At 54.5% G+C, this 27,173-nt stretch overlaps 3 protein-coding genes across 3 annotated transcripts; 2 read left to right on the top strand and 1 right to left on the bottom strand.

The window, feature by feature from the left end:
• Window positions 1-181: 181 nt before the first annotated feature.
• COQ4 (coenzyme Q4) lies at window positions 182-9,646 on the top strand. Its single transcript, XM_033122957.1, has 7 exons — window positions 182-309; window positions 384-515; window positions 1,851-1,947; window positions 2,492-2,594; window positions 6,278-6,407; window positions 6,933-7,026; window positions 7,650-9,646. Exons 1-7 carry the CDS (start codon window positions 240-242, stop codon window positions 7,816-7,818), a joined length of 795 nt encoding a protein of 264 aa, XP_032978848.1. The 5' UTR covers window positions 182-239; the 3' UTR covers window positions 7,819-9,646.
• Window positions 9,647-12,261: 2,615 nt separating this feature from the next.
• On the bottom strand, window positions 12,262-14,154 carry LOC117031581 (forkhead box protein E1-like). The gene is made up of 3 exons (XM_033122057.1): window positions 14,116-14,154; window positions 13,012-13,535; window positions 12,262-12,676 (listed from the first exon to the last, which is right to left on the bottom strand). Exons 1-3 carry the CDS (start codon window positions 14,152-14,154, stop codon window positions 12,565-12,567), a joined length of 675 nt encoding a protein of 224 aa, XP_032977948.1. The 3' UTR covers window positions 12,262-12,564.
• On the top strand, window positions 13,153-26,446 carry SLC27A4 (solute carrier family 27 member 4). Its single transcript, XM_033122370.1, has 13 exons — window positions 13,153-13,460; window positions 14,724-14,890; window positions 16,487-16,881; window positions 18,136-18,294; window positions 19,774-19,843; window positions 19,946-20,037; window positions 20,814-20,923; window positions 21,184-21,393; window positions 21,549-21,675; window positions 22,353-22,490; window positions 22,681-22,845; window positions 22,933-23,079; window positions 25,596-26,446. The coding sequence occupies exons 2-13, from the start codon at window positions 14,730-14,732 to the stop codon at window positions 25,751-25,753; spliced, it is 1,932 nt and encodes a 643-aa protein (XP_032978261.1). The 5' UTR covers window positions 13,153-13,460; window positions 14,724-14,729; the 3' UTR covers window positions 25,754-26,446.
• Window positions 26,447-27,173: the final 727 nt, after the last annotated feature.

Here is a 27,173-nt window from a genome sequence, read left to right on the forward strand (position 1 = left end):
GAAATGGGAGAGTTTCACACCGGTAGAGTAGGTGGCGCACAGGTCGTCTGGGTTTCCTTCTCATACTTAGCGATAGGGCCCTTTCCTGTCCGAGCTACAGTGTTTCTCCCGAAAAGGCCCTACTCAGAATACTAGGGATCGAGTCCTTTTGCCCTTTCTGGCGCCCGGTCGCCAGGGAAGTTTGGAGCCTCGGCCTTGCCCCACCCATTCTCCCTTGGACCTCGGAAGTGCCCGCTGTCATGGCGACGCAGCTGCTCCGGCCGTTGGGCCCCCTCCGCCTCCTCCGACGCTCCCCGGGGCCGGCTGCAGGCAAGTGGCGGAGGCGGGAACGAGTCCTGGAGGCCCCCCCACACCTTTGACCACGACCTTTTTCTTGCTCGCAGATGTCCCCCTCCGAGCCGCGAGCCATGGCACCAGCCTGCTCTACCCCGAACACATCCCCACCTCCCCGCTGCAGAAGGCGCTGTTGGCGGTGGGCTCTGCCGGAATGGCCCTCTACAACCCGTATCGCCACGGTAAGGCCGCCCGCGCCCCGCGCTCCGGTGGAGACGGCGAAGGTTCGGGGCGCTCCCAGCACTGGAAGCCTGGGCAGGTCCCGACCCCTGGCAAAGCTTCCGTTTCCTATGGATAACAACAGAATAGACTAGGCCAGGGTACCCAAACTTGGCTCCACCTCGTAATCACCCGGAACGTTTATAAAAATGCAGATGCCTGGGTCTCACCCTGAACTCACTTAATCTGTATCTGTCAGGCGTGGAGAGGGGCGAGAGGAAGGGGCGTGGAATCTGAGCTTCTGCCTTTTGAAACTACTCCCCAGGATATCCTCTCATCCAACCACAGTGAGCACCTCTGGACTAAATAGGTCATTTATAAGCACCCATCGAATGGTAACATCCCACTAGAAATTTAACCTTTGAGAAGTCAGGGACCATACTGCCCTGTTCCAGGGTATCCGCAGCCTTTTGGGTAGTGCCTAGCACATAGTAAATGTTCAATAAATGTTTGCTGGATGTACGCCTGGAACATCCTAGGATTCTACGGTGCCTTTCTCATCCCTCCCAGGATCCTTAAGTCTGGAATGTACTATTGCTCCTACTAATAAAAACGATAATACTAACTGCTCACTGAGCACTTATTCTGGCTGCTCGCTGCGCTAAGTGCCCAAAAAAATATATACACGTTTTAAGAAAGGAAAACTATTAAAATTGTAATAATATATACCGATAACAAAAAATGAATACAAGCCATATTTGACTTCTTCAATTACAAGAGGTGCTCCAAGTGGTTACCATCAGCATCCAGACACTTCTGAATACAGCGAACTACTGCTGGAGCAACGTTGACCAGTGTCCACTTGTATCCATTTTTTTGGGACCCCTGGGAGACATGTTTTTGATTTCTCACGTTAACTCTGTGAGAAAGGTGTCATCGGCACTTCACAAACTAGGACACGAAAGCCTGGAACTGTGAATCAGTTTGCACAAGATCACTTCGACAGTGGCTGCACCTGGGCCTGAACTCAACACTGATGCCAAAGCTTGTACCTGTCAGTGGAGCCATGATAATCTGTTGTGACAAGGGACATGAAAGTGATTCATAACCTGTTTAAAGCTCTGTGCTAATCAGAGCCACCTCACCCCACTAGATTGATAACATTAATACTAACAACTATAGCTATGCAGAGCCCTAACTGTGTGCTGAATGGTTTGCTAAGCATTTAACGTTCATCCTTCGTAACTAAGAGGTACATCTTACCTGTGTGTTATCACTTAGGAAATTAAAATTCAGACTAGGTCAAGTAACTTACGTAAGATCATATCTTCCATCTGTCCCCATTTCTTTCCTTTCAGACATGGTTGCAGTTCTAGGGGAGACCACAGGACACCGTGCCCTGAAGGTCCTCAGGGACCAGATGAAGAAGGATCCAGAGGGTGCCAAGATCCTGCAGTAGGCCTCAGCTCTGCCTGGAGGGTTGGGGGGCCTTCTGTGGGGATCCTGCTCTCTCTCTCTCTCGTCACATTGTGTCAGTCTTGTTCCTCTTGGGAGTTCTTCTTGATATCCTGGCTATGGATGGCTGCACAGTCTGGGCACTGCCCAACTCCAGGGGTGCCACTCGCATAGACACTACGGTGACGCCTGGGTAGTGTCGTGTGGTGGCTTCAGCTCAGTTCCAGCCACGGGACTTGGTACATTCTCTAAGATCCCATAACACATGCTCGCTGTATCCCCCACCCGCTCCTGCAGTGCCGTTTCTGAGTACCCCGATCACATCAGAGGCCTGGCTGCCTAGATTGTACCCCTGCAGGCAGGAACCACAACCATAGCTTGGGGTGGTCTCCTCCATCCCTGTCATCTAGAATGTGTTCCATCAGAACTTGTGGCCCCGTTGCTGCTCTGACCCGTCACCTCTCACACCCTTGCTCTAGCTGAACCTTTCACCTGCCTTTGCTGGTGCCCTCCCAATACCTGCGTCCTGCTTTCTGCCCTGCAGGGAGCGTCCCCGGATCTCCCTGTCCACCCTTGACCTGGGCCAGCTCCAGAGCCTACCTGAGGGCTCCCTCGGCCGCGAATACCTCCGTTTCCTGGATGTGAACGTGAGTTTCCAGCTTCTGTGCATTTGGCAGTCACTAGGAAGGTGAAATAAGTGACATGGGAGTGATGTCCCCAGGAAAGAAGAGCCCTAAGCTGCCACCATGGGCAAGAGTGCTTTTCTGTCTCTTGTGCCAAGACTATCATTTTTTGTGGGACAGGTAAACGGGCCAATAACGTCGCTCCAAGCAATAATACTTGCCAACATTTATGAATCTGTTACTGCATGCCAGATGCCAGGCTCATACGGGATCTCACTGAATCCTCCCAATAACCCTGTCAAGTATGTTTCATTATTATCCCCCTTTAATAGATGAGGAAACTGAGACTCAGAGGAGTTAAGCAACTTGCTGACTTCACACAGCCAGTGTTAATGGCAGCAGTATTCAAACCCAGGTCATGCTGTTAACTGCTTCACTGTGTCCCCTGTGCCAGAGACACTGCCTTCCCTGGGGTGTAGCAAGTTATAGCACTCTGCACCCCAGGCAGGGTGGGGACAGGGACTGGGGGAGGGGAGCGGCCCAACTACTGAGGAATTCGTTCACTTGTTCAGCATCTGCCATGTGCCGTCCATTGTTCCAGGTTCTGGGGATACAGCAGTGAACTACACTAAGTCCCTGCCCTCATGAAGCGAATATGCTGACTGGGGAGGTAAATAAAGCAGTAAAAGAAAGAAATTTTCATATGAAAATTCATGCAGAAATATTTGAGTACTTAGAACATACCAGGCACTGTTCTTGGTGATGGGGATGCAGTGAACAGAACCAGCAAAGAGCCTGTCTGTGAGCTTCTAGTCTAGAAGATGGCGCTGTGAGAACAGCAGTCACCGTGACAGAGGACCAGGGTGGCCACTTTAGACAGGTGGTCACGGGAGGCCCCTCTGAGGAGACATAGAAGAGGAGGAGGAGCCAACCCTGAGGAGGCAGGGGAGGAACATTCCAAGCAGAGGGACTGGCACATGCAAGGTTTTGTGTGTTTAAGGGAAGGAGAACTGACCCAGGTAGCTATAAAGTGAGTGGGGAGAGGCAGCCAGTGGTTGGGATCAGCCAAGCCAGGCCCTGCTGACCGTGGGAAGGAGTCTGGATTTTGTAATAGGAGCAATAGGAAGCCATTGAGGGTTTCAAGCAGGAGAGTCATATGACCTGATTTATAAAAGAACCTTAGGATACAGGTAGGTACCTTTCCTGTTACTCTCCCCACCCACCCATGTACCTGCCAACATGAACATATCCCAACAAAGGACCTCTGTGAAGTGGCTCTCCAGCCAAGCTGCAGAAGCCAGCCAGGCGGGAGAAAGTGAAAGAGTGAGCGGAGGTGGATTTAGAACTGGGTTTCTCAACCTTGGCACTATTGACTTTTTTGAACTGGATAATTCTTTGTTGTGGGGACCGTCCTGTGCATGGTAGGATGCTTGGCAGAATCTCTGGCCTCTGCCCACTAGATGCCAGTGGCACACCCCTAAGTTTTAACGACCACAAATGTCTCCAGACATTGCAAATATCTCCTGGTGGACAGTTGAGAACCATTGAAGGTTATTATTCCTGGAAAAAAACCCTACTCCCCATACTCTCCTGACACTTATCCATGCCCCATTTTATACCTTCTCCCTCAGATTTGACCTGGATGCAAGTTATTTCATTGGTGTGAAACCCACCAGGGTGACCTGCCCCCAGTGTCACCCAGAGAGAGACAAGCTTTTTCTGAAGTTCCCCCAGAGCCTTTTGTCCTGTTTCTGTAGAGGGGATGGGACTACCAGGGCCTCCCTGGGCAGCTTGCCCAGTCACAGACCTAGTTGTGGTAACAGCCCTAGACATTGTGACAGTTCTAGAGGACGGAAACCAGTAGCCCAAAGAATGTGAACTAACACCTTTATCCCGGCAGAGATTTAGATCAAAGTTCAAGGTGAGGCCACCCTCCCTGAGGCTGACCTTGGTAGGGGATGTGGTCATCTTTGTGGCATCAAGATTACAGGCATGGGCTCTAGTTAAGAGCCACCTGAGTTAGAATCCTGCCTCTCTTTCCAGCTCCATGGCCCTGGGAAAATCATTTGACCTTTCCGAGGCTCAGATTCCTTATCTGAGGAAAGGAGACCTAATGTTTACCTTCCAGGGCACTCATATGACTTATTAGTGATGGAATCCAATAGACTTTGTTTCCAGTCCTGTCTCAGCCATTTGATGAGCTGTGTGATCTTGGGCAATTTATTTGATTTCTCTGAGCCCCATTTTTCTTATCTATATCATAACAGTATCTACCCCCAGAACGTCATGAGGATGAAGTAATATAAGTAAAAGATATACAGTGCAGGCACATAGTAGGGACTCAGTAAATGTCGCTGCTGTCACTATGATCACCTTCAGCTTCACACAGGAAATAGAACTGTGCAGAACAAAGTAGGACGCAGGACCCAGTGAGGTCTGGACACAGACCATAGCACCGACCATAGCACCGAGCCAGCAACCCCAAAGCAATGAAGACAAACTTCTCGACCTCTAGACAGGAAGACCAGGCTATTCCCACTCTCTGGGTGCAAATGAGGATTCAGAGAGGCAGTGGGTGGGAAAAAGGAGGACAGTTGACGTCCATCCCCAGGGTCAGAAAAGTGCCCGGGGCTGGCCTGTTACTTGCGCATGCAAGAGATGTTTCTTCATCCAGGCCCTGAAGTAAAAACAGTGAGCACCACAGAGCTGGCCCTGTCCTGTGTGGCCGACAGGCGGCTGCAGCACTGTTGATAGAAATAGAACGGAAGCCACATAGGAAATTTAAAGTCTGCTGCGCACTACTTGAATAAAGCAAAAAGAAACAGGTGGAATTCATTTTAATAACATTTTGTTTAGCTCAATATGTCTAAAATATGATTTCAACATGTAGTGAACATTTTGAAAATATTGACATTTCCCATTATTGTCCTCATGCTACGTATGTGAAATCCAGTGTGTGTTTTTCACGGACAGCACATCTCAAGTGGAACTTGTCTCATTTCAAGGCTCAAGGGCCGCACGTGGCGAATGGTGCTGTGCTGGACATTAGCCATCGCCTGCACTAAACATCACGATACAATTGTGTTGAGTGTCAGAGAAAGGTACAGGAGGCTACAAGAGACCATAATGTGGGCAGGAGTGAGCTCCCCTGGGAGGGGACACTTAAGCCCGGTCATAGGATGAGCAGGAATTGTCAGGGTGACCATGAGGGTGGTGGGAGAGCACCCTAGGCTGCAGCTCATGTTGAGGATCTTTCTTCTTTTTAACTTCGAATTGTGGTAAAAACAAACAAACAAAACGTAAGATTTCCCATCTTAACTATTTTTAAGTGGACAGCTCAGTGGAATTAAGTATATTTACATTGTTGTGAAACAATCTCTAGAGCTTTTTCATCATGTAAAACTGAAACTCTCTACCCGTGAGACAACTCCCACTTTCCCCTCCCCCCGGGGCTGCTTTGCCATAGATTTCAACAGGTTACATACATTGTGTGTGAGTTGGGTTAGGCTGAGGGGGGTGCCAATCCCACTGCATTCCCTTTCCTGGGACTCCCCTGTCAGCAGGTATAGACAGAAGCCAAGTCCCCAGAGAGTTTTTTGGGAGGTGGGATATGAGTGGTAGGAGTGGTTGACAGAGTCAAGGACAAGCTGGCAGTTGGGCCTTGGGAACTGTGGGGAAGGGGTCTAAGGGAGGCCCACGTTTGTCAGAGGGTCTCCCCAGACACGCGAGCGCCCACCCGGTTCGTAGACGATGAGGAGCTGGCGTACGTGATCCAGCGGTACCGGGAGGTACACGACATGCTGCACACCCTGCTGGGGATGCCTACCAACATGCTGGGTGAGTGCCGCCCTCAGCGGCCTCGGGAGTGGGGGATGGGTGGGGCGGGGCCTTCGGGCCAGCCTGTCCACCCAGCTCTGTCTGCAGGGCCAGGGCAGGGCGCACCTGTCTCTGCCACCCACCAGTTGGCTGGCTCGGTGCCTCATTTTCTGCTTTACCCAAACATCTTGGTGCCTTCTCCTCGGGCTCCCCTGCCTCTTATAGCCCCTACACTGATAGAGCAGCATCTAAGCATGAGGGCTCCCTCTTCTGACACGCTCAGCAACTCCCCAAGGCCTAGAGGAACCAGCGTACCTATGGAGTCCTCTGCATTCTGACCCCAAGCTTCCTTTCCAGCCCTTATTTCCTTTGGCTCTTTCTTGGACCCTCTCCTCCACCACTCCAAGCCAAGTGCCCCAGGGCCCAGCACAGACCAGACTAGACGTGGCTGACCGCTGGTAGCACTAACTTCCCTTTCCTGAACACCACTGGCTTCTCTTCCTGGCCCCTGCTCACCTGCCATCTCATCCCCCGCCCTGCCCCCAGGGGAGATCGTGGTGAAATGGTTCGAGGCTGTCCAGACCGGCCTGCCCATGTGCATCCTGGGTGCACTGCTTGGACCAGTCCGACTCAGTGCCCAGTAAGTTCTCGAGCGGCCAGGGGTCCGGGGAGAGCTCAGAGGGACCAGGGCTCCAGGAAATCGAAGAGGATGCAGCCTCTCTGAGCGGCCCCGATGGTCCTCCAGGAGGCCTGGGTGGAAAGACCAGGGTGGAGAGGTGAAACTGGCCTGGCGTGGGGTCTCCAGGGCAATGAATGAAGTCTGGATAGTTCACGGGACCCGAGGGTCTCTTGGGCCGGCTTCAGTGCCAGGACAGAATGATGTGTTCAGGGCTGGGGGGCAATCTAGTGTTAGTTTCTGGAGTTAGGTAGCGTCCGATTTAAACCTGGGCTTTGGCACGTTCAAGGTGTGTGGCTTTGGGCACGGGATTCTAACCTCGGTGAGCTTGTTTCCTCATCCGAAAAGTGGCAATAATAACTATCTTTTTCTTCTTGGGTCTGTGTGAGCATTAACTGAGAAAATGCACATTGATGTAATATATGGAGGAGGTATTTTAGAATTGTACATTTGGAACCTATGTAATTTTACTAACCATTGTCACCCCAATAAACTTAATTTAAAAAAAAAAAGAACATGCACCTTGACTGCGGGGCACATAGGGACCTTGGGACCTTATGTTTTCTTTTTCCTCTGCTTCCCCACAGGAACCTGCAAGTTCTGGTCTCGGAGCTGATCCCATGGGCAGTTCAGAACGGGCGTAGGGCCCCCTGTGTCCTGAACCTGTACTACGAGCAGCGCTGGGAGCAGCCCTTGACGTCTCTGCGGGAGGAGTTGGGCATCACAGACCCCCCCTACCCCCCATTAATGTCTTGAGCCTGGCCTAGGCCCTGAGCTGCTGAGCCAGGAGGGCCCGGCCTAGCTGCCCTCCCCTACCTCAACCGCCTCCCCTGGGGGCAGAGGTCTCCTTTGCCACTACGTTTGTTCCTTTTCTTTGAACACTGACCCTTGGACATCATTTATCAGAATTTGTCATAACCACTGCCGAATGGCTTTGAGGGCCAATCCAGGAGGAAACAGGCAGTGGGGTTCCCAGGGGAGCCTGGAGCTGCCAATGAACAGATATCAGTCATCTCGGCTTGTACTGGCATGTCTCAGGTCCACAACCTCTGTTCTGGACCCCTCCCTGCCAGCCGGGGCTTTCTGGGTGCCAGGCTGGGTGTCCTCCCAGGAGTGAGGACTATACCCACTTCCAAAGGTTGGAGAAGAGGGAGGCAGGTGGGGAGGGGAGTCTCTGCTGTTTGGATAAAGGCTCCCATCAGGTCACGCGCCTGCTTCCGCTGCCTTTGCTAAGGCAGGTTGACACTGGCAGCCTGGGGCCTTTGAGCCCCGGGGGCAGACATCCCCTCCAGTCTGTGCTTCAGCTGCTTGCCCCATTCGTCTGGTCTGAAATCGGGCAGATCGGGATTCAAGCTCCCAACTCCTCCGGTTTTCTTGCACAGGGACTCAGGGCAAGTCCATTTTCCTCTCAGCCCATTTCATCATCAATACAAGGGAAATGAAAATAGCACCCACTTCCTGTGGTTCCTGTGGGGGTTTCATGAGGTGACGCAGTAGAAGGGCTTCACAGAAAGGACCCAAGGGGCAGAAGCAATTGTGTTGTGTTTGCAGGTGGAGGAGGCAGCTGTGAGACCAGCTTCATTTTGGAGTGGCGACTAGGCATTTTCCTTGAGTCAGAGCCAAGGAGTGGGGAAAGGCAGGGAGAAAGGTATTGGTGAAGAGTAGATGGCCCCATCTTTGGATTTAGAAGCACATATACTCTCAGAACAGCAGTTCCCCATTGCGTGGATAGGGCAAGTAAGGGCCAGAGATGGGCAAGGAATTGCCTGGAGTAACTAGAACACAGGCCACAGGCCTCTTGATTGCTTTTCCTGTACCTCAGTTTTCCTATGGATCATAATAGCTACCATGTGTTTATAGCTGTACTATGTGCCAGGCACTTGCAGGCATTATTGCATTGACACCTCCAACAATTCGAGAAAGGTGGTACTATTGAGTTTCACTAATGGGGCTCAAACCAGTGGTTGGTGATCTGAAGACCTGCTTATCACTTCCTTACGTCTACCACACCCCTGTCCAGAGCTCCCTGTCTAGGGTAGAGGCGGGGCATGGGAGGCTGGAGGCCAACCTTGGAACCGGGGCCTTTTTAAGAGGGAAGCCTTGTACTGACCTCTTTGAATTTCTGCAGAAAGAGGAGGCGGCTGTGGGGAGCTCCTCATACCTCATCAGTCGTTGCAATATAAGCTACCTTTCCAGAACTGCCAGCTGTTTCCATGGCTTCCCAGGGCCCCAGGCGCCCCCAACTCCCAGTCAGTAAAAGTCAACGGTGCCACGGTCAGAGGAGAAAGGTCAGACTCAACTGGCCTCCGCCCAGCTGGGTAGCTCACCTGCTCCGGCCACTTTCTGCCTGTATAACCCTGGGCCTTCCAGCACTCAAGAGACGGGTGCTGGCATCAAGATTAGCTGGGAGTGGGAGTCCTGTCTCCAGATCAGAGGGTGGCACTTCTGCACCAGCTCACAATTAGAGAAAAATTACACTGGCGATAGCTGCCACTTACTGGGTTCTTGCCATAGCCTGTGAGGCCCTGTCAACTTCTGCCTAGAAACTTCCATTCTTCATCTCAATAAACCATGTTGGCCTTTTTCCTGTGTTTTTGCCCAGGTCGTTACATAGTCCGCTCCTTGTTATGCACGTGTGTTTCAATGTCGCCTTGGAGAGGCCTTCCCTGTCCACCTCCCTGAAGCAGTCCCCCTCCATCACATCACCGCATTGTCCAGAGTGCATAGCACTCTGAAGTTAATCTTCCTTGTTCATTTATTTCTGAGTTCCGTGTCTGCTCCAGGACAGGGACCTCGTTCTTTCCGTTCACTGCTTGGCACAAGGCGGGGCTGCTGCTTCATCACTAAAGGAATGGGTGCCCGGCTTCGTGCTGATCACCCCTCGTGCAAGATAGTCCTTACAACAACCTCACTTCAGGGTGCAGACCCCGGGTCTCAGGTCTGGGGAATGTCGTGGGGTCACAGCTGGGGTGTGATGGAGGGAGCCTGTCCTGGGACCGGCAGGTCCTCTCCCAGTAGCCAAGGCGATGCGGGGATGCTCCCTTTCCCTCTGCCTGATAACAGCCATATGTAGCTGACCCCAGAGCAGTGTTTGGAGGCACAGGCTCTAAAAGTGGACAGATACGACCTGCCACCTACCACAGTGCAAACTTGCAGTCACGTCATCCCTGTGAGCCTCTGTTTTCTCATCTGTAAGATAGGGAGGATGCCTGCAGATCTCACAACAGGGCCTTGTGTGTGTGTAATGCTTTAGCACATAGAAAGCACTTAGGAAATGGAAGCTGTCATTTGCCAGGAAGGCCCTTGGAGGCCTCTGAAGTCACCATGTACACAATAAGCCAGAAGTATTTATTTTGGGCACACCCAGAGTGGGAGGACTTAGACAGCTCAGAGGTCACTAAAGGCCAAAGGCAACTGATATCTATGGGGTAAGTACCTACTGTGTGCCAGGGGCCAAACCACTCAGTCCTCTGGGAAGGTTTAAGTCAAGTGAGTCCAAATGTCAGCCTCTGATAAGTTTGAAGATTTAAGTGCTGATTTTAGTTCTCTAATGCAGGGCAGATGGGGGTCATGTCCATGGAAAGGAGCCCACTGTGAGGTCAGCCTAAGCTCAGCTTGTCCCACAAATGACAGCACCCAGCTCCTGCCCTTCCTAAGAACCCTCCTTGGCTCTTCACTGCATCAGGATAAACACAGCCACAGAGGCTCTTCCAATCACTTCCACCACATGTAGCCTGATGCACAAGCCCACTAGTCTTCAATCATTTCACAAATATCTTCTACATGTTTGTTGAATGCTTGGGGTTCCACAATGATCAAGACAGCTGCATGCCCTCCTTGGAGTTGAGCAGTGATGGCAGCTGAGGGCCTGCCATGTGCCACCCCATGCCAAGAGCTTGACAAGCATCATCTCACTGAATCCATACCAGGCCCAGGAGGCAGGGATCATGATGACTGTATTCCCATTCTGCAAATGAAGACACTGAGGTTCCATGGGGACCGGTGGTTTGCCCAATGTCTCGCAGTCGGGACTGACTACAACCCAGACACGTCCGATTGCAAAATAAAGAGACATCACAAAAATGTGTGGAGGGTGTTGACAGACGTACAATGAGTACTTGGTGAGGGAAAATCTAGTGACCTGATCTCCACCTGCCCTCTCGGTGGGTCCAACTAGACTATCAGCAACTTGAAGGCAGGCTGTTTTGTTCCCTCTATGTCCTCTTGCACCTACCTACCTTTCAGGCCTGGCCCAGTGTCTGGTGGGATTACTGCTTTGGCTTCACTAAAGCGACCAGCTTGCGTGAAGGAGAGCAGGAGGTCTGGTCACCACTGCCCTCCTCCAAATTCTCACTTGTGCTCTTTGCATGTGACCTCAGCGGTCAGTGTGGAAATAATTATATTTATACCCCTGGATCCTGGTGCAGGTAAGTTCAGAGCCTTCAGTTCACGCTCCATCATTCATTCAGGAAACATATGGAGCTTCTGTTATTTGCTAAGTCCTGTGGATACAATCAGAGGTAAGTTTCATGTCTAGATTTTGTAGGTGCTTTTTGGTCAATGAGCCTGTAAGCTACAATAACAAATGTGTCAAGGCTCATTCAAATGCTCCCCAACTCTCCACACAAACCCTGTGAGGTAAGCACTCTTAGTATGTTCTCATTTTTATATATAAGAACAAATGGAGACTGAACTTTCAACTGAGAAGCTGACCCAAGTCTGTTGGATGCCCATGTCCATAACCACGGCACCACACTGCCTCCTGAATGGAACATAGGAGGTGTTGCTTTTATGAGAGGGAGGTGGTGCTTTAATTTATGTAGGTCCCCCAAAAGTATGCACCATATATATGTGTGTGTGTGTGTGTGTGTGTGTGCATATATATATATATATACATATATATATTTTTGTTTGTTTGTTTGTTTTTTTACTTGTGTTTTTCCAGGACCCATCAGCTCCAAGTCAAGTAGATGTTTCAATCTAGTTGTGGAGGGTGCAGCTCACAGTGGCCCATGCGGGGATCGAACCAGCAATTTTGTTAAGAGCACCATTCTCTAACCAACTGAGCTAACTGGCGCCCCGCACCCTATATTCTTGAAGAAATAGGTCCAAATACTTATCAGACCAAAATTTCACTTTTAATCCCTATGAATAGACCCTGAAAACTGCCCCTCCACCATTGTAAGGACTTCTGCTGGACTAAGGGATTAAGGGATCAAGGGATCTATTCAAAGACTAGAGGCAACTGTGGATGCTCAACATGTTTGATAATCAAGGAACCAAGTTTGCAGAGGCCCAGAGTGACACAAGGCTGGGAAGCTGGCCAATGGCCCCGAGCTCAGCAGGTGGCATGACAAATATTGTCACTGACTTAGAGGTTGGTTTGCTACAGAGTCCAGAGCCATCACAGGCCAAAGTTGCGTGCAGGTCTCCAGGTCCGTGCCCTTTGTACCACCAGGTGTGCCAAGTTGCTTACAAGATACCCCGGATGGGAAAGGATTCCTATACAGTAATCGCGATGTCAAGTTTACTGTTGTCCCAGAAGCAGAGGTGACAGGTGCTCAGGTCTGCAAGTCTTCTGAACTTTATAAAGGTTACTGTGACCATAAAATATCTAAATGGAATTGAGGGAGGAGTTGTCAAAATTAAACTTGGTGAAACTCGAACCCCACAACCTTTGAATGACCACCCCAGGTTCAGCTAGAAGACCAATGCGCTCTCCATTGAGCAACAGAGACAATTAATGTAGCTTACCCCTAGCTCACTTCTCTGCATGAAACCACCCTTTCACTAATAGCTCTCGTCTAGGATGTGTCGCTGGGCCTTTGCCGAAATCTATCTGGTTCTGAGCACGGACTCCGGATTCTCCGCCGACGGTGCGGGTAGGGGTGCTCTCCCCTATGTCCGGACGCCTGGGGATTGGGGGTTCGGGGTGCAAGCAGAGCCCACCTCTCTCTTCCGGGTCCTGGGCGTGCCTCCGCGGCCGGGCGGGACCGCGCGGCACGAACTACAACTCCCAGAGTGCCGTGCGGGGCCTCGCCCGAGGCCGTCGCGCGAGTTGGGCAGGCTGGGCCTGGCGGCATCGGGCGCGCTGGGGCTGCGCTACGCCGCTGGTTCTGCCGCTCACCGGCGGCGGCTGTGGAGGCGCAGGAGGCGGTGTTGCCGCCCGGCGCAGCCAGTTTGGGCTGCTGGAGGCGGGCGGGGGAGGAGCGCCGCTGGCGGGCGGGGCCGGGCGGCGGGCGGGGCCGGCCGGGCCATGCTGGGCGCAGAGCCGGCGAAGCGCTGCTGAGATTCGGCTCTGCGCGCCCAGGGGCGGCTAATGCCCCCCGCGCTCCCCACTCCGCTCCAGCAGCCGGGCCGCATCTGGACTGGGCGCCGCGCAGCGGGGCCAACGCCGGGTGAGCATAGGCCAGGCCAGTGGGTCCCCAGGAGGGGGAATGTGCCCGGCCGCGTCGGGAGGTGACGGTACCGGCCTGGGGTGGGAGGCGCGCCCTGCTCCTCTGTCTCCTTGCCCGGCCATCTGCCCGGCGGTCCGCATTGGGACGGGGTCCTGATGGAACTGGGCATCCCCTTCTCTCCACACCCTATCCCCCAGCTTGCCGGGATGGATTCTAAGGCCAGAGGTCTGAGGATCTTGGCGATCCTGGTTTTGGAGTTGGGGGCGCTGGCTAAGCACTCCTCCCAGCTTTTGCTTTTTGCATCGAGGAGGAGAAGGTGGTCTGTTAGGACTCCCTGTTGTCCAGACCAAGACCTCATCCTGTCTTGGAGTCTCTCAGACTCCATCACAGCCATGACCTTCATCCCCTCCCCAGGAATAGGAGAACCCAAAGGAAAACTGAGACCCATCTGCTGCCTCCTTCAGCAAATCTGTAAAGTGCCAGGAATAGAACCCAAGAGTCCTAATCTCAGCCCAGCCAACTGTTCCCCTCCCCCCTGAGCCCAATCCCCAAATATTCATCTGAGTGGCTTGCTGAGTGTTTGTGGGGGTACCTTCAAGGCCCTCTTCCTCTCCCTCAATCACCTTTCCTCTCTGGGCGGTCACCTCTCAGGTACCTCCAGGCTCCGTCGCCCTCTATGGGCCAGCAGAGGCATGGCGCTGCAGGAGCCTGTGGGCAGGGACTGAGCAGGGCCCCTTCTCAGGAAGCTGTCCCTTTGGGTATTGTGGCTTGGCCTGGTCATCCACAGAACCCTCCTAGATCTCTGGGTGGGGAATCGAGCCAGAGGCACTTAAGTCAATACCGCCCCTCCAAGCCGTTTTGGTTAGGAAACCTGGATGTCAGGAGAGTGGACTGTCCTATTTCGGCTAGAAGGGTTTCTGAGAGCAAGTCTCACTACACCCATTGCACAGCGGGGGAGACTAAGTCCTAAAGTGGGAAAGGGACTTGCCCAAGTACACTTGGTGAGTCAGAGGCAGAGATGGGACTAGGGGGCTAGAATCCAGCCTCCTGCCTGTCACCCCTGGAAATCCTCACCTCAAGTCCCATGCCTCTAGCCTGCCCCTTCCAGACAGCCCTGGAAAGGGACCGCATCCTCAGCCACCCTCCTCAGTATTGTTAAACCCTACTATAGGTTGATCTCTTGGGGTCATAGTAGCCTGGATTACTGGGCCAGGAAGCGGAGGACCTAGACATTGGAATCCACTGACTGCCCTATGCCCATAGGCCACAATGTTGCTCGGAGCATCTCTCCTGGGAGTGTTGCTGTTCTCCAAGCTGGTGCTGAAACTACCCTGGACCCAAGTGGGGTTTTCCCTGTTGCTCCTCTATCTGGGATCTGGCGGCTGGCGCTTCATCCGGATCTTCATTAAGACCATCAGGCGTGATGTCTTGTGAGTACCTGGTCTAACCATTTCTGGGGTCTCCCGTACCATGCTGGGCTCCTAGTCCCCAAAAGCTCCCCAGACCAGACCAGGGGCGTCTACTCTCACAGGGCCCCACACCCTGTGCTCCACACCCTTCCCCTGGTACTAGTACCTGGTGTGTCCACCTCCAGGGTCAAAGTCTCCTCCTGGGGAATCTCCTTAACTTGGTGCTCTTTAGCCTGGGGCAGACTTAGGGGACCGGGACATAATATGGAACACCAGGTGTGTTGAGGAGACATCTGCAAGCGGTCCTGAGGACATGCAGCAGCTTGTGAGACGGTCACAAGGAACGCTGTGGGAAAAGTCTTGTCCTTGGGTTGGCGTGAGTCTGAGAGCGCACTGAGTTCTAGAGCAGGGCCCCAAATCAGATGTCTGGGAGAACCTGCTTCCCACAGAAAGTCAGGTATGGGCCACAGGGATATCCTGCTCTGTGCCAGGGGCTGGCTGGCTCTGGGGCCCAGAGAGGAACAAGGCAGACCCAGTCCCGGGCCAGCTATTGACGGGTCAGGGAGATAATTAGGGGGCACAGTAAATCCCTAAACTGGCAGTGTCCTATGGGCAGAGACCCTGGCAGTCTTGCTTGCAATAGTGTCCCAGTGCCCAGCACAGTGACCTACACCCAGAACAGGCAGCTCAGCATTTGTCAGTCTGAGTTGATGGCAGAAAGAAGTGTTGAGTGGCCATTGCAGGAAGGGTGGGAGTAGCAGAGAGATGTGGGAGCACAGACAGGGAGAAATGGCTTCAAGCCAGGGCCTTGGGCAATCAGAGAAGGCCTCCTGGAAGAAAAGTAGTTGTACTTGAAAGATACCTCAAGGTGGTAGGAGCAGGGGACTCCAGCCAGAGGGTATGGTATGGCATCCGCAAAGGCTAGAGGCCAGGAAGCTGGGAGAGGTCAGGGTCAGAGGTGGCAGAGGCAGGGCAGGAATGGGTTTGTGTGGCCAGCGATCCCACAGACACTTGTTAAACATCTCTGTTCCTGGCACTGAGTGGGGCCCAGGGGGCAGGTGGTGCGCAGGGCAGAGCTACCCTTGCTGGGCGCACAGGAAGACTGGACACATTGCACACTCATTCTTTATCTACTGTGGTAATGAGCGGGGAGGGGGGAAGTAGGGGGAGTATGATACGGCGTTGGGGGAGGCCCTGAAGGAGGAGTCTGGGCCTTGACTTCGGCCCGGGAGTCCCAGAAGGCTCCGACAGAGCAGCAAACTCCGAGCAGACAGAGAGGGTAGTCGGAGTGGAACTCTGGCGTCAGCGAGGAGTGGGGTTCAAATCTCAGTTTGGCCACATTCCACCCATGAAGCCAGGGTAAGCCGTGTGCCGGCAGAGCATCGGTTTCCCCTTGGGTACAGGGAGGGAGTAATCGCCCTGGTCCCTGGTGTTACTGTGTGACATCAGTGAGCTGGTGTGTGTAACGGTGCCCAGCACACAGGTGCTGGACCAGGGGAGTGTTGCAAGTGATTGGACTCAGGAAGCTCAGGCCTGGGGGTCAGCACCCTGGGCCAGGATATCGGGACCCCCACTGCCAACCCCAGCGCTCACAGCCCCTTTGCTGCTCCCGTACAGCGGCGGCATGGTGCTCCTGAAGGTGAAAGTAAAGGTCCGGCGGTACCTGCGGCAACGACGGACAGTGCCCATTTTGTTTGCCTCTACGGTACAGCGCCACCCCGACAAGACGGCCCTGATCTTTGAGGGCACAGACACCCACTGGACCTTCCGCCAGCTGGACGACTACTCAAACAGCGTGGCCAACTTCCTGCAGGCCCGGGGGCTGGCCTCCGGTGACGTGGCTGCCCTCTTCATGGAGAACCGCAATGAGTTTGTGGGCCTGTGGCTGGGCATGGCCAAGCTGGGCGTGGAGGCGGCGCTCATCAACACCAATCTCCGGCGGGACGCCCTGCGCCACTGCCTGACCACCTCCCGGGCCCGGGCTCTCATCTTTGGCAGCGAGATGACCCCAGGTGAGCCCCAAAAGGGCAGGGAACAGGCAGGGAGTCCCACAGGACCCTGCACAGACCACAATGCTCCTACAACCGTGGGGGAGGCTGTGTGACTCAGAGGTTCAGGGTACGAGCCCTGCTGTCAAATGGCCTGGGCTCTGCCTTGGTAAGCCAGAGATCCTGAGTGAGACACTGGAATGCTCTGTGCCTCAGTTTCCTCACTATAGAACCCTCTCGTATCATTTTCAAGAAGATACGTCTCCGGAAGCACTAACAAAGTGACTGATGCTAGATGAGCCCTCAGATGTAATGGTAACCTTTCTTGTGACTAATTAGGCCTCATGTCCTCATCTGTAAAATGGGAACAAGAATCCATTCTCGGCTCTCCTGCAGAGCTTATGTTTTATTTGCTGTCACATTGGGCACTGACCGAGTACTTTACAAGAGCAGCTCTTAATCTTCACAAGTGAGTGAGGGGTTGTCATCAGCTTTATAGATGAGGAGACTGAGGTTCAGAGTGGGGTGAGGAACTCACCGAAGGTCACACAACTGGTAAATGGTGGAACCCAGATTTGACCTTGGGCTTGACCACAGTGTCCCTGTTCTTTCTCCCCATGTTGCTGTAGTTTGTGGGATAATGGACAGGGAAAGTTATTAAGATGCTGAGAGGGGAGGAGGAAGGATGCAACAAGGAGAAGAGAGAAGGTTGGACAAATCAAGAGGAAGTGGGGCCAAGTGGGCCAGGACTGGCCCGTGCTCAGGGCAGGTGAGTATCTGGACACTTGGAATGCACAGGAGAGCCTGAGAGAAGGTTCCCCCTGGCTGAAGAGGCTGGAGGGCTGCTGGCCTGCCTCTGAGCCTCACTCCTCCCTTCTAACTGGATCCCCATGGACTAGTGGGGTAAGAGCACAAACCTTGGTGTAAGATAGAGCTGGCTTTGATTCCCAGCCCCAGCACAGTCTAGCTGTGAGCAAGTCCCTCGCAGAGCCTCAATTTCCTCATCTATAAAATGGGCTGATACTGGTGCCTACTTCCTAGGGTGTGTGATCAGGAGAATGCATGTAAAGAGCCCACTGTGTAGTTAGCCAGCAGCTAATGGGAGCTGTTGCTTCTCGCAGCATCTTCCTTATAATGAGGTCCCAGGTGCTTCACCCATCTCTCTCCTCCCACCCAGCCAGCCTCCCCTGACAACATGCCCAGCGCTGACATGAGCAGAGGGCCTGGGAACACAGGGTTTCCTGGCCTGCCTACTGATCAGCCCTGTCTTCCCTACAGCTGTCTTTGAGATCCATGCCAGCCTGGACCCCTCGCTCAGCCTCTTCTGCTCCGGTCCCTGGGAGCCCAGCTCAGTGCCCGCCAGCACAGAGCACCTGGACCCCCTGCTGGAAGATGCCCCCAAGCACCTGCCCGGTCGCCCTGATAAGGGCTTCACAGGTGGGCCCCCTACTCCCACAGAGGGGTTCTAAGATGGCCAAGGACAGATCACTGGCCTCGGGCCAGAGGCCTGGGTTCTTCTGTCAAACTTGTCATGTGACCTGGAGTGAGACATGCCACATCCCTTCTGCCATCTGGGAAAATGGGGGCAGTAACACTGGGGTTACTGTACAGGTTAACTGAGCTGATGTGTATGAAAGTGCCGGGCACAGAGGAGCTCACAAAATCCAATTCTTAGATGTGTCGGACAAGCCTTCATGGATGCCTCACGCGCAGGGTCACGTGGAACCCAGGAACCGGCTGTGTCTGAATGTCCTTTGGGGTTGGGCCAGGGGCGAATCCCTTTGAATATTCATCCAGCACCTGTTCAGTGCTGGCTCCTGTTGGGCTGTGATCCTCTCCCTGCACTGGGCTGCCTGCCTTCCCCTCTCCTCTTCCAGTCAGCCCGCCGCCCCTTGCTTCTCTTCCCCCACGCTGCCTTGTGGAGCCCAGGCCTTGCTGAGTTGCCTGGTGGCTTAGAGCTCGGGCTGAGTTCATATCCCAGCTCTATTGCTTCCCTTGTGTGACCCTGAACACCTGAGCTGCCCTCAGAGCCATGAAATTGGCACAGGTTACAGAACCTATTCTATGAAATGACAATGAGGATTGAAAACAATGCAGTGGGAAGCTAGGTGGTGACAGGAGGTGCTCAGTGACTGTGCATTGTCCTCGTTACCATCTGTCATATGCAGATGTTATCTCCTGGAGCTTTTGGAAGCCACTTGAGGGCAGGGACTCTGGCTGGTCCCGCCTAGTGCCCTCATGGTGCACAGCTTAGGCCTGGCATCCAGAGAGCAGGAGATGGTGGGTACAGAACATGCAGAGTCATCCCAAGGTGTTCCTGACCGCCCAGAACCTCCAGCCTGGTAGGGCTGAGCCTTATACAAAAACCGTAATGGGACAGCCTCTAGACCAGGCTGCAGGGTGGAGGAAAGAAATGGCCAGTGGTGCAAAAGCTACCTTAGCACATTGCTTCCTGTAGCTAATGCCTCCCCTCACGCTAAGACTAGGGGGAGGCATCACCTCCTTTGGGAAGCCCTCCCTGCTGCCTCCTCCCCTCCCTGAAGCCTGGGTCAATTGCCATCACTGGGCTTCAGCAAGCCCTGTGCTTCCTGGCCCTTTGGGTTTGGTATTAGAGTGCCTGTGTCCTTCCTCATTCCTGTCCCACTTGGCTGCAGCCTCCACCAGGGCAGGGCCTGTACCCATCTTAGTCACTGATGTCTCCTGGGCCTGACACAGAGCGAGGGCCCAGAAAAAGGTTGTTAAAGGAAGAGATGCAGGCATTACAGCAGAGTGGTCATCAGAGCCGGCTTACTGGAGGAGGTGCGATCGGAGTAGCCACTGACTGATGCACACATACGGACGTCTGTCTTTCTGTCTGTGCCCAGCCAGCCCTGTGCTACCCCCTCTCACAGCCACTCGTGTGTCTGTTTTCTTCAGATAAGCTCTTCTACATCTATACATCGGGCACCACGGGACTGCCCAAAGCCGCCATTGTGGTACACAGCAGGTAAGGGGCAGGTCCCTGGGGGGACAGCTGGGGTGACAGGGCCCAGGAGCCTCCCCTCCTGCGCCTCCAGGTGCCAGAGCACTCTACCCTCTGCCCTCCCAGGTATTACCGTATGGCTTCCCTGGTGTATTATGGGTTTCGCATGCGGCCCAGTGACATTATCTATGACTGCCTCCCGCTCTACCACTCAGCAGGTAACCCTGGCCCGCCCCACAGCCTCCAGCACCCCAGGGCCTCAGGAACCCCTCCCCTCTTGGCAGGCAGCATTTGCAGTCAAATCAGGGTTCAGATCCAGACGTGGCCATTGACTAGAGCTCTGAATGAGGCTGGCCACACCAGTCTGATGGCGTGTGTGGCCGTGTCCTACAGGACACCTGGACTGGTCTGACTGTTCAGTTCATTTCCACAGGCATGCATGGCCTTGCTGCTTGGTATTGGGGGCTTATGGGAAGACAGAGATGGAATAAAATATGGTTCCTGCCCTCAAGGTGCTTAGAGTTGGGTGTGCGTTTGGGGTAGGATGAATGATGGGCACCCACCTGACTCTAATACAAGAAATGGCATGGTGAGTGTGGGAGAGGCAGGGAGCAGGAGATTTGCTCCAGGGAAGAGCCCAGGAATGGCTGGGAACGCTTCCTGGAGGAGGTGCACCCCATGCAGGCAGACGTGCAATACAGAAGCCAGGTTGGCTAGCTTGTTCGCCCCCAGCTGAAGGGCAGTATTATGGGCATAGGAGCAGGAACTTGGGTCCATCTCCAGAGGCCCCGGGTAACAGACTAAGGAGTGTGCCCTTGATCCCGTAGGCACTGGAGGCCATGGAAGGTGTCTAACGAGGGAAGCGATGGGATCGTTAGTGGTGGAGGAAGAAGACAGGAAAGGATCAGGGGAAAGGGCCTTTGGGCTGGGCAAGAGGAAGCTCTGGAGGGAAGGGTCTCACGTCTCCTGACCTCCAGGCCCACTCTGCCTTCAGGAAACATCGTGGGAATCGGGCAGTGTCTGCTCCATGGCATGACAGTGGTAATCCGGAAGAAGTTCTCAGCTTCCCGGTTTTGGGATGATTGTATCAAGTACAACTGCACAGTGAGTGAGAGGGAAGGGGATGAGCCATCCCTGTTCCCTGGTGACCCTTTCGCCAACCCCATTCAGGGACATGTGTCTTACAGTTGAGGCCACCTGTCGCTCATTGTTCTGCTGGGAAGACTGAGGCCCAGAAACAGAAAGGATCACCCCTGGGGTGCGTGGGTGGGGACAAGACGAATAGGGACAGGGGCCTGAGGGGCTGGGAGGTGGGAAGTGAGAGCGACTCTGGGGGCCCAGACCCACGCCCCCTCTGCCCGCAGATTGTACAGTACATTGGCGAACTGTGCCGCTACCTCCTGAACCAGCCGCCGCGGGAGGCAGAGACCCGGCACCAGGTGCGCATGGCCCTCGGCAACGGCCTCCGGCAGTCCATCTGGACCGAGTTCTCCAGCCGGTTCAACATCCCCCAGGTGGCTGAGTTCTACGGGGCCACTGAGTGCAACTGCAGCCTGGGCAACTTTGACGGCCAGGTGCGGCCCAGGTTGGGGACTCGGATGGGCCACAGAAGGCACTGACAGCAGCGGGGAGGGCAGCAAGGGAGTGTGGGTGCTGGAGAGCCCCCCCCACACTGTCCAGTTTCGGGCCCATGGTGGGAGAGCCCAGGCCCAAGTCTTGGCCTTTACAGGTGGGGGCCTGTGGCTTCAACAGCCGCATCCTGTCCTCCGTGTATCCTATCCGGCTGGTACGTGTGAACGAGGACACCATGGAGCTGATCCGGGGGCCCAATGGCGTCTGCCTGCCTTGCCAGCCAGGTCTGCCCCAGTGTTGGAATTGGGGGTCCGAGGGGGAGGGATTGGCCCAGGAGGGAGGTGGGACAGAGGTGTGTGGGTAGGTAACTGTGTTCTGACCAGTGGCCATCAATCAGGTCTTAGGGCTACAAGTTATTTATTTCTCCATCCATCCATCCGTCCATCCATCCCTCCATCCATCCCTCCCTCCCTCCCTGCACGCGTCTCATCCATCCGTCAGTCTGTCCATTCACTTTCATGTTGAGGACCGTGGGTCCGGGCCTCCTGGGATGATCCTAGCTCGGCCCCTTACTCTGTGCCTGAGTGCCCACATCTGCAGTGGCGCTCATGGCAGCACCCCCTCGCGGGTGGCCCAGAGCATCATGTGCTACAGGACGTGAGCAGAGCCAGGGGCCCAGGGAGTGCTGGCTTTGGCTAGACTGTCCATGTCGGGCCCTTTCATCTGTTTGTTCATCTTGTCATCTGCTCGTTTGACCAGACATCACTGGGTGCCTATGTGTGTCAGTCCTGCCAAGAGAAGTTCCTACCCTTGGAGGGGCTCCCGGGCTAGGGGAGAAATGGATTTCTGTGGGATGCAGAGTGACCAGAAGTCAGATCAAGATGCAGGGTGCATTTGAGGGGGTGGGGGACCAGTGGAAGAGGCCACCCAGGGCAAATCTGACTGCCTTCCCTGCCCCCAGGCGAGCCGGGCCAGCTGGTGGGCCGTATCATCCAGCAGGACCCCCTGAGGCGCTTTGACGGCTACCTCAACCAGGGCGCCAACAATAAGAAGATCGCCAAAGATGTCTTCAAACAGGGGGACCAGGCCTACCTCACCGGTGGGTGGGACTTCTCCCCACCCTTCGCATCTCTGTCAGAGGGTGGGGCCGTAGAGGAATGAAAGGGCCTTCCCCTACCTTCAGAGAACCTCCGCAGGACTCCCCAGGCCCAGCCCCTGCCGTTAAGCAGGTCCTTGGGATCTGGGAGGGCTGCCTGGCCCGAACTTGGCCTCACATAGCCCCTCCCTAGGCGATGTGCTGGTGATGGACGAGCTGGGCTACCTGTACTTCCGAGACCGCACAGGGGACACATTCCGCTGGAAAGGCGAGAATGTGTCCACCACGGAGGTGGAGGGCATACTCAGCCGCCTGCTGGACATGGCCGATGTGGCAGTGTATGGCGTAGAAGTGCCAGGTATCTGTGTGGGAGGTGCCAGTATGTGCGGGTAGGTGCCACCAGGGGGCACTGCCAGCCGCTCACTGTCCACTCTGCTGCCTTCAGGAACTGAAGGCCGGGCCGGAATGGCTGCTGTGGCCAACCCCGCTGGCAGCTGTGACCTGGAGCACTTTGCACAGCTCCTGGAGAAGGAGCTGCCACTATACGCCCGCCCCATCTTCCTGCGCCTCCTGCCTGAGCTGCACAAAACAGGTCTGTCCTCTCCCCGGCTCCAACTCACACGTTCCAGGCCTCTGCCCCTTCGTACTTCCTTCTGAGGAGATCTAGGAGTCTGTCTCCTGACCTTCACCCATAGCCTAGCTGGGTAGTTGGTAAACTGACCTCCCTGTGTACAAGTGAGCAGATTGAGCCTTCAGAGAGAGAAGGTTCATCCATTCCTTAGTGGAACAAATATTTATTGAGTACCTACTATGTGCCAGGCACGGTGCTAGGCCTTGGGAATACAGGTAACAAATTCTGACAGGACCTGTGCCTTCTTGGAGTTTTTAGAGCAGTAGGGAGGTAGCCTCAGGATAGGGAATTCCAAGATAAAGAAGGGATACAGATCAGACAGACAGAAAAGTGAATGAATGGGGGTCGGATGACCAGGAAGCTTCCCTGAGGAGGTGACATTTAAGCTGAGACCTGAATGGAAGGGAGGACTTTAAGGGCGTGGAAGGCAGTCCAGGCTGTGGGCACAGCAAGCGTGAAGTCCCTGAGACAGAAAGGCACTTGGACACTAGAGAGTGAAGGAGGTCCCCAAAGCTGGAGCCAGTAAGAGAGGTGGGCAGTGGCATGAAGTGGGAGAGAGGCTGGTCGAGGCCGGAAGCCCAGGGCCTGTGAGTTGGGTAGGGGCCAGTAGGGAGCCACAAAAGTGCTTGAGCAGGTCAGCTCTGCTTTCTACAAAGCCCTCTGGCTGCTGCATGGAGAGTGGGAGGAGTGGGCAGAGGAGTGAATGACAATAGTTGTCATCCAGGCGAGAGGGGAGTGGTGACTCCACGTCACATGGCAGGGCGGTGCCATCCTTCTCTCTGTTGGTCTCCTGATGGCTTTCAGGAGCTCCCTCGTGGGCAGGAAGTGCTGAGACTCGTGCTCAGACCCTCCACAGTCCTTGATGCCCTGGCTCTCCCCCCTGCTCAGCCTCAGGCCTCCTCCCACGTGGCCACCTCCCATGTGGTCATCACGTTAGCCCTGCCTCCATGGAAGGCCTTCTCCAATTGATTTGGTCCCTGCCAGGTGGTGGCGCTGAGAACACCTGCAGCGGTAGGGAGGCCCCTGGTGCAGTGTTGACCAAAGCTGCGAGCTCCCTGCGGACTGGACCACAGCTGTGACTTCTCTGTCCAAGAGAGGCAGGGAAGTTGTCAGACGTTGACTTGCAAAGAGGCTTTGCCGCACCCCACCCCAAATATACTTAGGGGCTTAAAACAACTATTTTATTTGCTCACAATTTGTGGGTCAGCCATTTGGGGTTAAGTTCAGTTGAGTGGTTCTGTTGGCCTCACCTGGGTCAAAGGGCTGCCATCCCTTAGGGACTCAGAGGGGCTGGAGGGTCTAAGATGGCTTCTCTCATGTCTAGCTCTTGGCTGGTTGGTTCTGCAGCGCTGTCCAACAGAACTTTCTGCGATGGAAATGTTCTGTGCCTGCACCATCCAGCAGCTACTGGCCCCACATAGCTATGAGCACTTGCAATGGGGCTAGTGTGACTGAGAAACTGAATTCTGTTTCATTTGAATTAAATAGCCCCCTATGGCCAGTGAGTACCTCACTGGACAGCACTGGTCCTAGAGGGTCTTTCCTGAGATGCTTCATTTCTGCTCCATGTGCCTTCTCATCCTGCAAAGGCTAGACTGCTCCCGGCACCCCCAAGAGAGTGAGGGTGGAAGCTACAAGGCCCCTTGAGGCCTAGCCTCATTCAGAACTCTCACAACATTGCTTCTGCACATTCCATTGGTCAAAGCAAGTCATGAGGCCAGTCGGGTTTCGAGTAGGGATTGAGAAAGACTCCAGCACTTGCTGGGAGAACTGGCCGAGCCACATGGCAGAGGAGTGTGCCTACAGGGAGGGGAAGAATCTGGCCATTTCTGGCAATCTGTCAAACCCAGGTTCAAATCCCAGCTCTACCTTTTCCTAGCTGTGTGACTTTGACCCAGGGGTGTGCCTCTCTGACTGTCAGTTTTCTCATCTGTACAGTGGGGCTAATCCCACTGATTGAAAGATGCATAATTTACTTGTAACATACTATTAAGAAAAAATGGCTGCTACTTCAGCTATTTCAGAGATGTTAAAATCTGAAAATATGTGCATCTTAGAATCCATAGAATATGGTTAAACACTCTCGGGTTGGTGTGCAGATTAAATGCCATCACACCTGTACCTGGGAGGTGCTCAGATAAAGGCAACTGTCACAGAAGACCCGAGTTCTGCTCCTCACTCTGCTGTCACTCAGTGTGTGGCCTTGGACAAACGGCTTCCCTTCTTCAGGTCTCAGTTTCCCCACCTGCAAAAAGGAGATAGGTAATGTGGCCCCCCTACCCCTTTGCCAGGGCTGCTCTGAGAAGCGGTACATATGAAATGGATGGAGCCTTTTTTTTTCATATTTAATATATTTTTTTGCAAACTACAGAAGGCTTGGCCCTCCTCAACCCCTCCTCAGCTCTGGCGGGCAGGTTCCCAGGGGCTCGGCCACTGCCTGGCACCCACCAGCTCTTCCCCCATCTTCCTGCTCTCAGGCACCTTCAAGTTTCAGAAGACAGAGCTGCGGAAGGAGGGCTTTGACCCTGCCGTCGTGAAAGACCCACTGTTCTACCTGGACGCCCGGAAGGGCCGCTACGTCCGGCTAGACCAAGAGGCCTATACCCGCATCCAGGCCGGCGAGGAGAAGCTGTGATTTGCCCCGAGTCCCTCTCAGGGCCAGCAGTTGCTGGATCCAGAGCCCCAGCTCCCACCCCAGAGGAGTCCTGGGCAATGCCAGACCAAAGCAAGCAGGGCCCAGCAGCTCGACTCTGAGGTGCTGACCCCCTCCTTTCAAACTGCCAAGTGACTCACTGCCGCCTCCCCCTTCCCCAGCGGCTTTCTGTGAAAGCCTCACGTTCATGTGTGTCTTCGAGGCCAACCAGGGCCTCTGGGCCCCAGGCTGAGACTGACTGGGCCCATCAGGATGATGTCTTGGGTCAGGGCAGGGGGAAGTGGAAGGTTGCCAAGTACTCCTCAGAGAGCAGGGAGTTTCGGTGGGACCAGGGCAGAAGCCCCCAGACTCAGGAAGACCGCAGAGTGGGCAGGGCCAGTGGTGGCCGTTGGTCCAGTGGCTGAAGAGGACCCTGGCCTGGAGCAGCTCTAATATGACTCAGCTCTGCCGGCGTCTCCAGGAGGATAGGAGAAGGACCCTGACCTGCAGCGGGCGGCCCAGACTGAGAAGCCCCTTCTCCTGTCCTCTTCCTGGGTGGCTGCCTGGCTGGCCCTCAGGCAGCGCCTTTCTGTCTTTGTGGGTCTGTCCATGTCACCTTCTCCGTCTCAGTCCTGGCCTGGTTCTGAGAGGAGGAGGGGGGACACTCGGGCCAATAAACTGCCGTAACTCCCCCCAGCCTGTGTGCACGCCCCCTGAGCTTACTCCAGCCTGCTCAGGCCCCACCTCCTGCCCCTCTGGCCATTCACTCACTTGGACTTGGGGCCACAGCCCCGCCCTCAACAGGTTCTCTCTGATGGGGCGGTTCCCACCTGAGTCTGGCAAGGTGTTTAGCTTGAAAGTCCACACTAGCTGTGTCATTTACAAGCTTGTGGCCCTGGGTAAGTGACTTAGTCTTACGAGGATTCAGAGAACTGAAGAGGAAAGGGCTGCTCAGAGCCTTTGAGGGAGAAAACCCTAACCCAGGGTAGGATCCCATCTCCAGACCCTTGCTCTTGCTATTCCCTTTGCCTGGGGTGCATTTCCCTGGAGTTTGGGGCTGTGCGAAGCCAGAGAAGGGCTGCCTAACCAGCTCGGGCAGAATCCAGGAAAGCTTCTAGGAGCAGTCAGCAGTGCCGCCCAGAGCCAGCTGTGCTCCAGGCCCCATCGCTGGAGTCACACCCAGCTGGAAACTGCATAGCCTGACGGGAAAGGCGTCCAATCCACCCCAGGGCAGTGGGAAGTGTGTGCCTCTGGCTTTTCACTATTTAACCTTCATCGCTTTCTGTCACTTGGCCAAGGTCACACAGCAAGTAGTGTGGGCTGGAATGCAAACCCCAGTCCCTGGCCCTTCCCACTGCTCCACCCACCTGGTGCAGAAGACAACAAAGCCAGAAGAGCTTCCATTCCATGCATGCCTGTGGAG

This window comes from Rhinolophus ferrumequinum, chromosome 12, assembly GCF_004115265.2.
Source record: "Rhinolophus ferrumequinum isolate MPI-CBG mRhiFer1 chromosome 12, mRhiFer1_v1.p, whole genome shotgun sequence".
NCBI lineage: Eukaryota > Metazoa > Chordata > Mammalia > Chiroptera > Rhinolophidae > Rhinolophus > Rhinolophus ferrumequinum.

Bases quoted from the DNA above. Each gene is read 5' to 3' on its own strand.
- COQ4 (XM_033122957.1), top strand. From the start codon at position 240: ATGGCGACGCAGCTGCTCCGGCCGTTGGGCCCCCTCCGCCTCCTCCGA. The intron at 516-1,850 runs GTAAGGCCGCCC...CTTTCCTTTCAG, and splicing joins CTACAACCCGTATCGCCACG to ACATGGTTGCAGTTCTAGGG. The intron at 7,027-7,649 runs GTAAGTTCTCGA...GCTTCCCCACAG, and splicing joins CCAGTCCGACTCAGTGCCCA to GAACCTGCAAGTTCTGGTCT.
- LOC117031581 (XM_033122057.1), bottom strand. From the start codon at position 14,154: ATGCCTCTGCTGGCCCATAGAGGGCGACGGAGCCTGGAG. The intron at 13,536-14,115 runs GTACCTGAGAGG...CTCCCACCCCAG, and splicing joins GAGGGCGACGGAGCCTGGAG to GCCGGTACCGTCACCTCCCG. The intron at 12,677-13,011 runs GTGGGCTCTGCT...AATTCCATTTAG, and splicing joins CCAGGACCCGGAAGAGAGAG to ATATTTTATGGTCACAGTAA.
- SLC27A4 (XM_033122370.1), top strand. From the start codon at position 14,730: ATGTTGCTCGGAGCATCTCTCCTGGGAGTGTTGCTGTTCTCCAAGCTG. The intron at 20,038-20,813 runs GTAACCCTGGCC...CTCTGCCTTCAG, and splicing joins CCCGCTCTACCACTCAGCAG to GAAACATCGTGGGAATCGGG. The intron at 23,080-25,595 runs GTCTGTCCTCTC...TCCTGCTCTCAG, and splicing joins GCCTGAGCTGCACAAAACAG to GCACCTTCAAGTTTCAGAAG.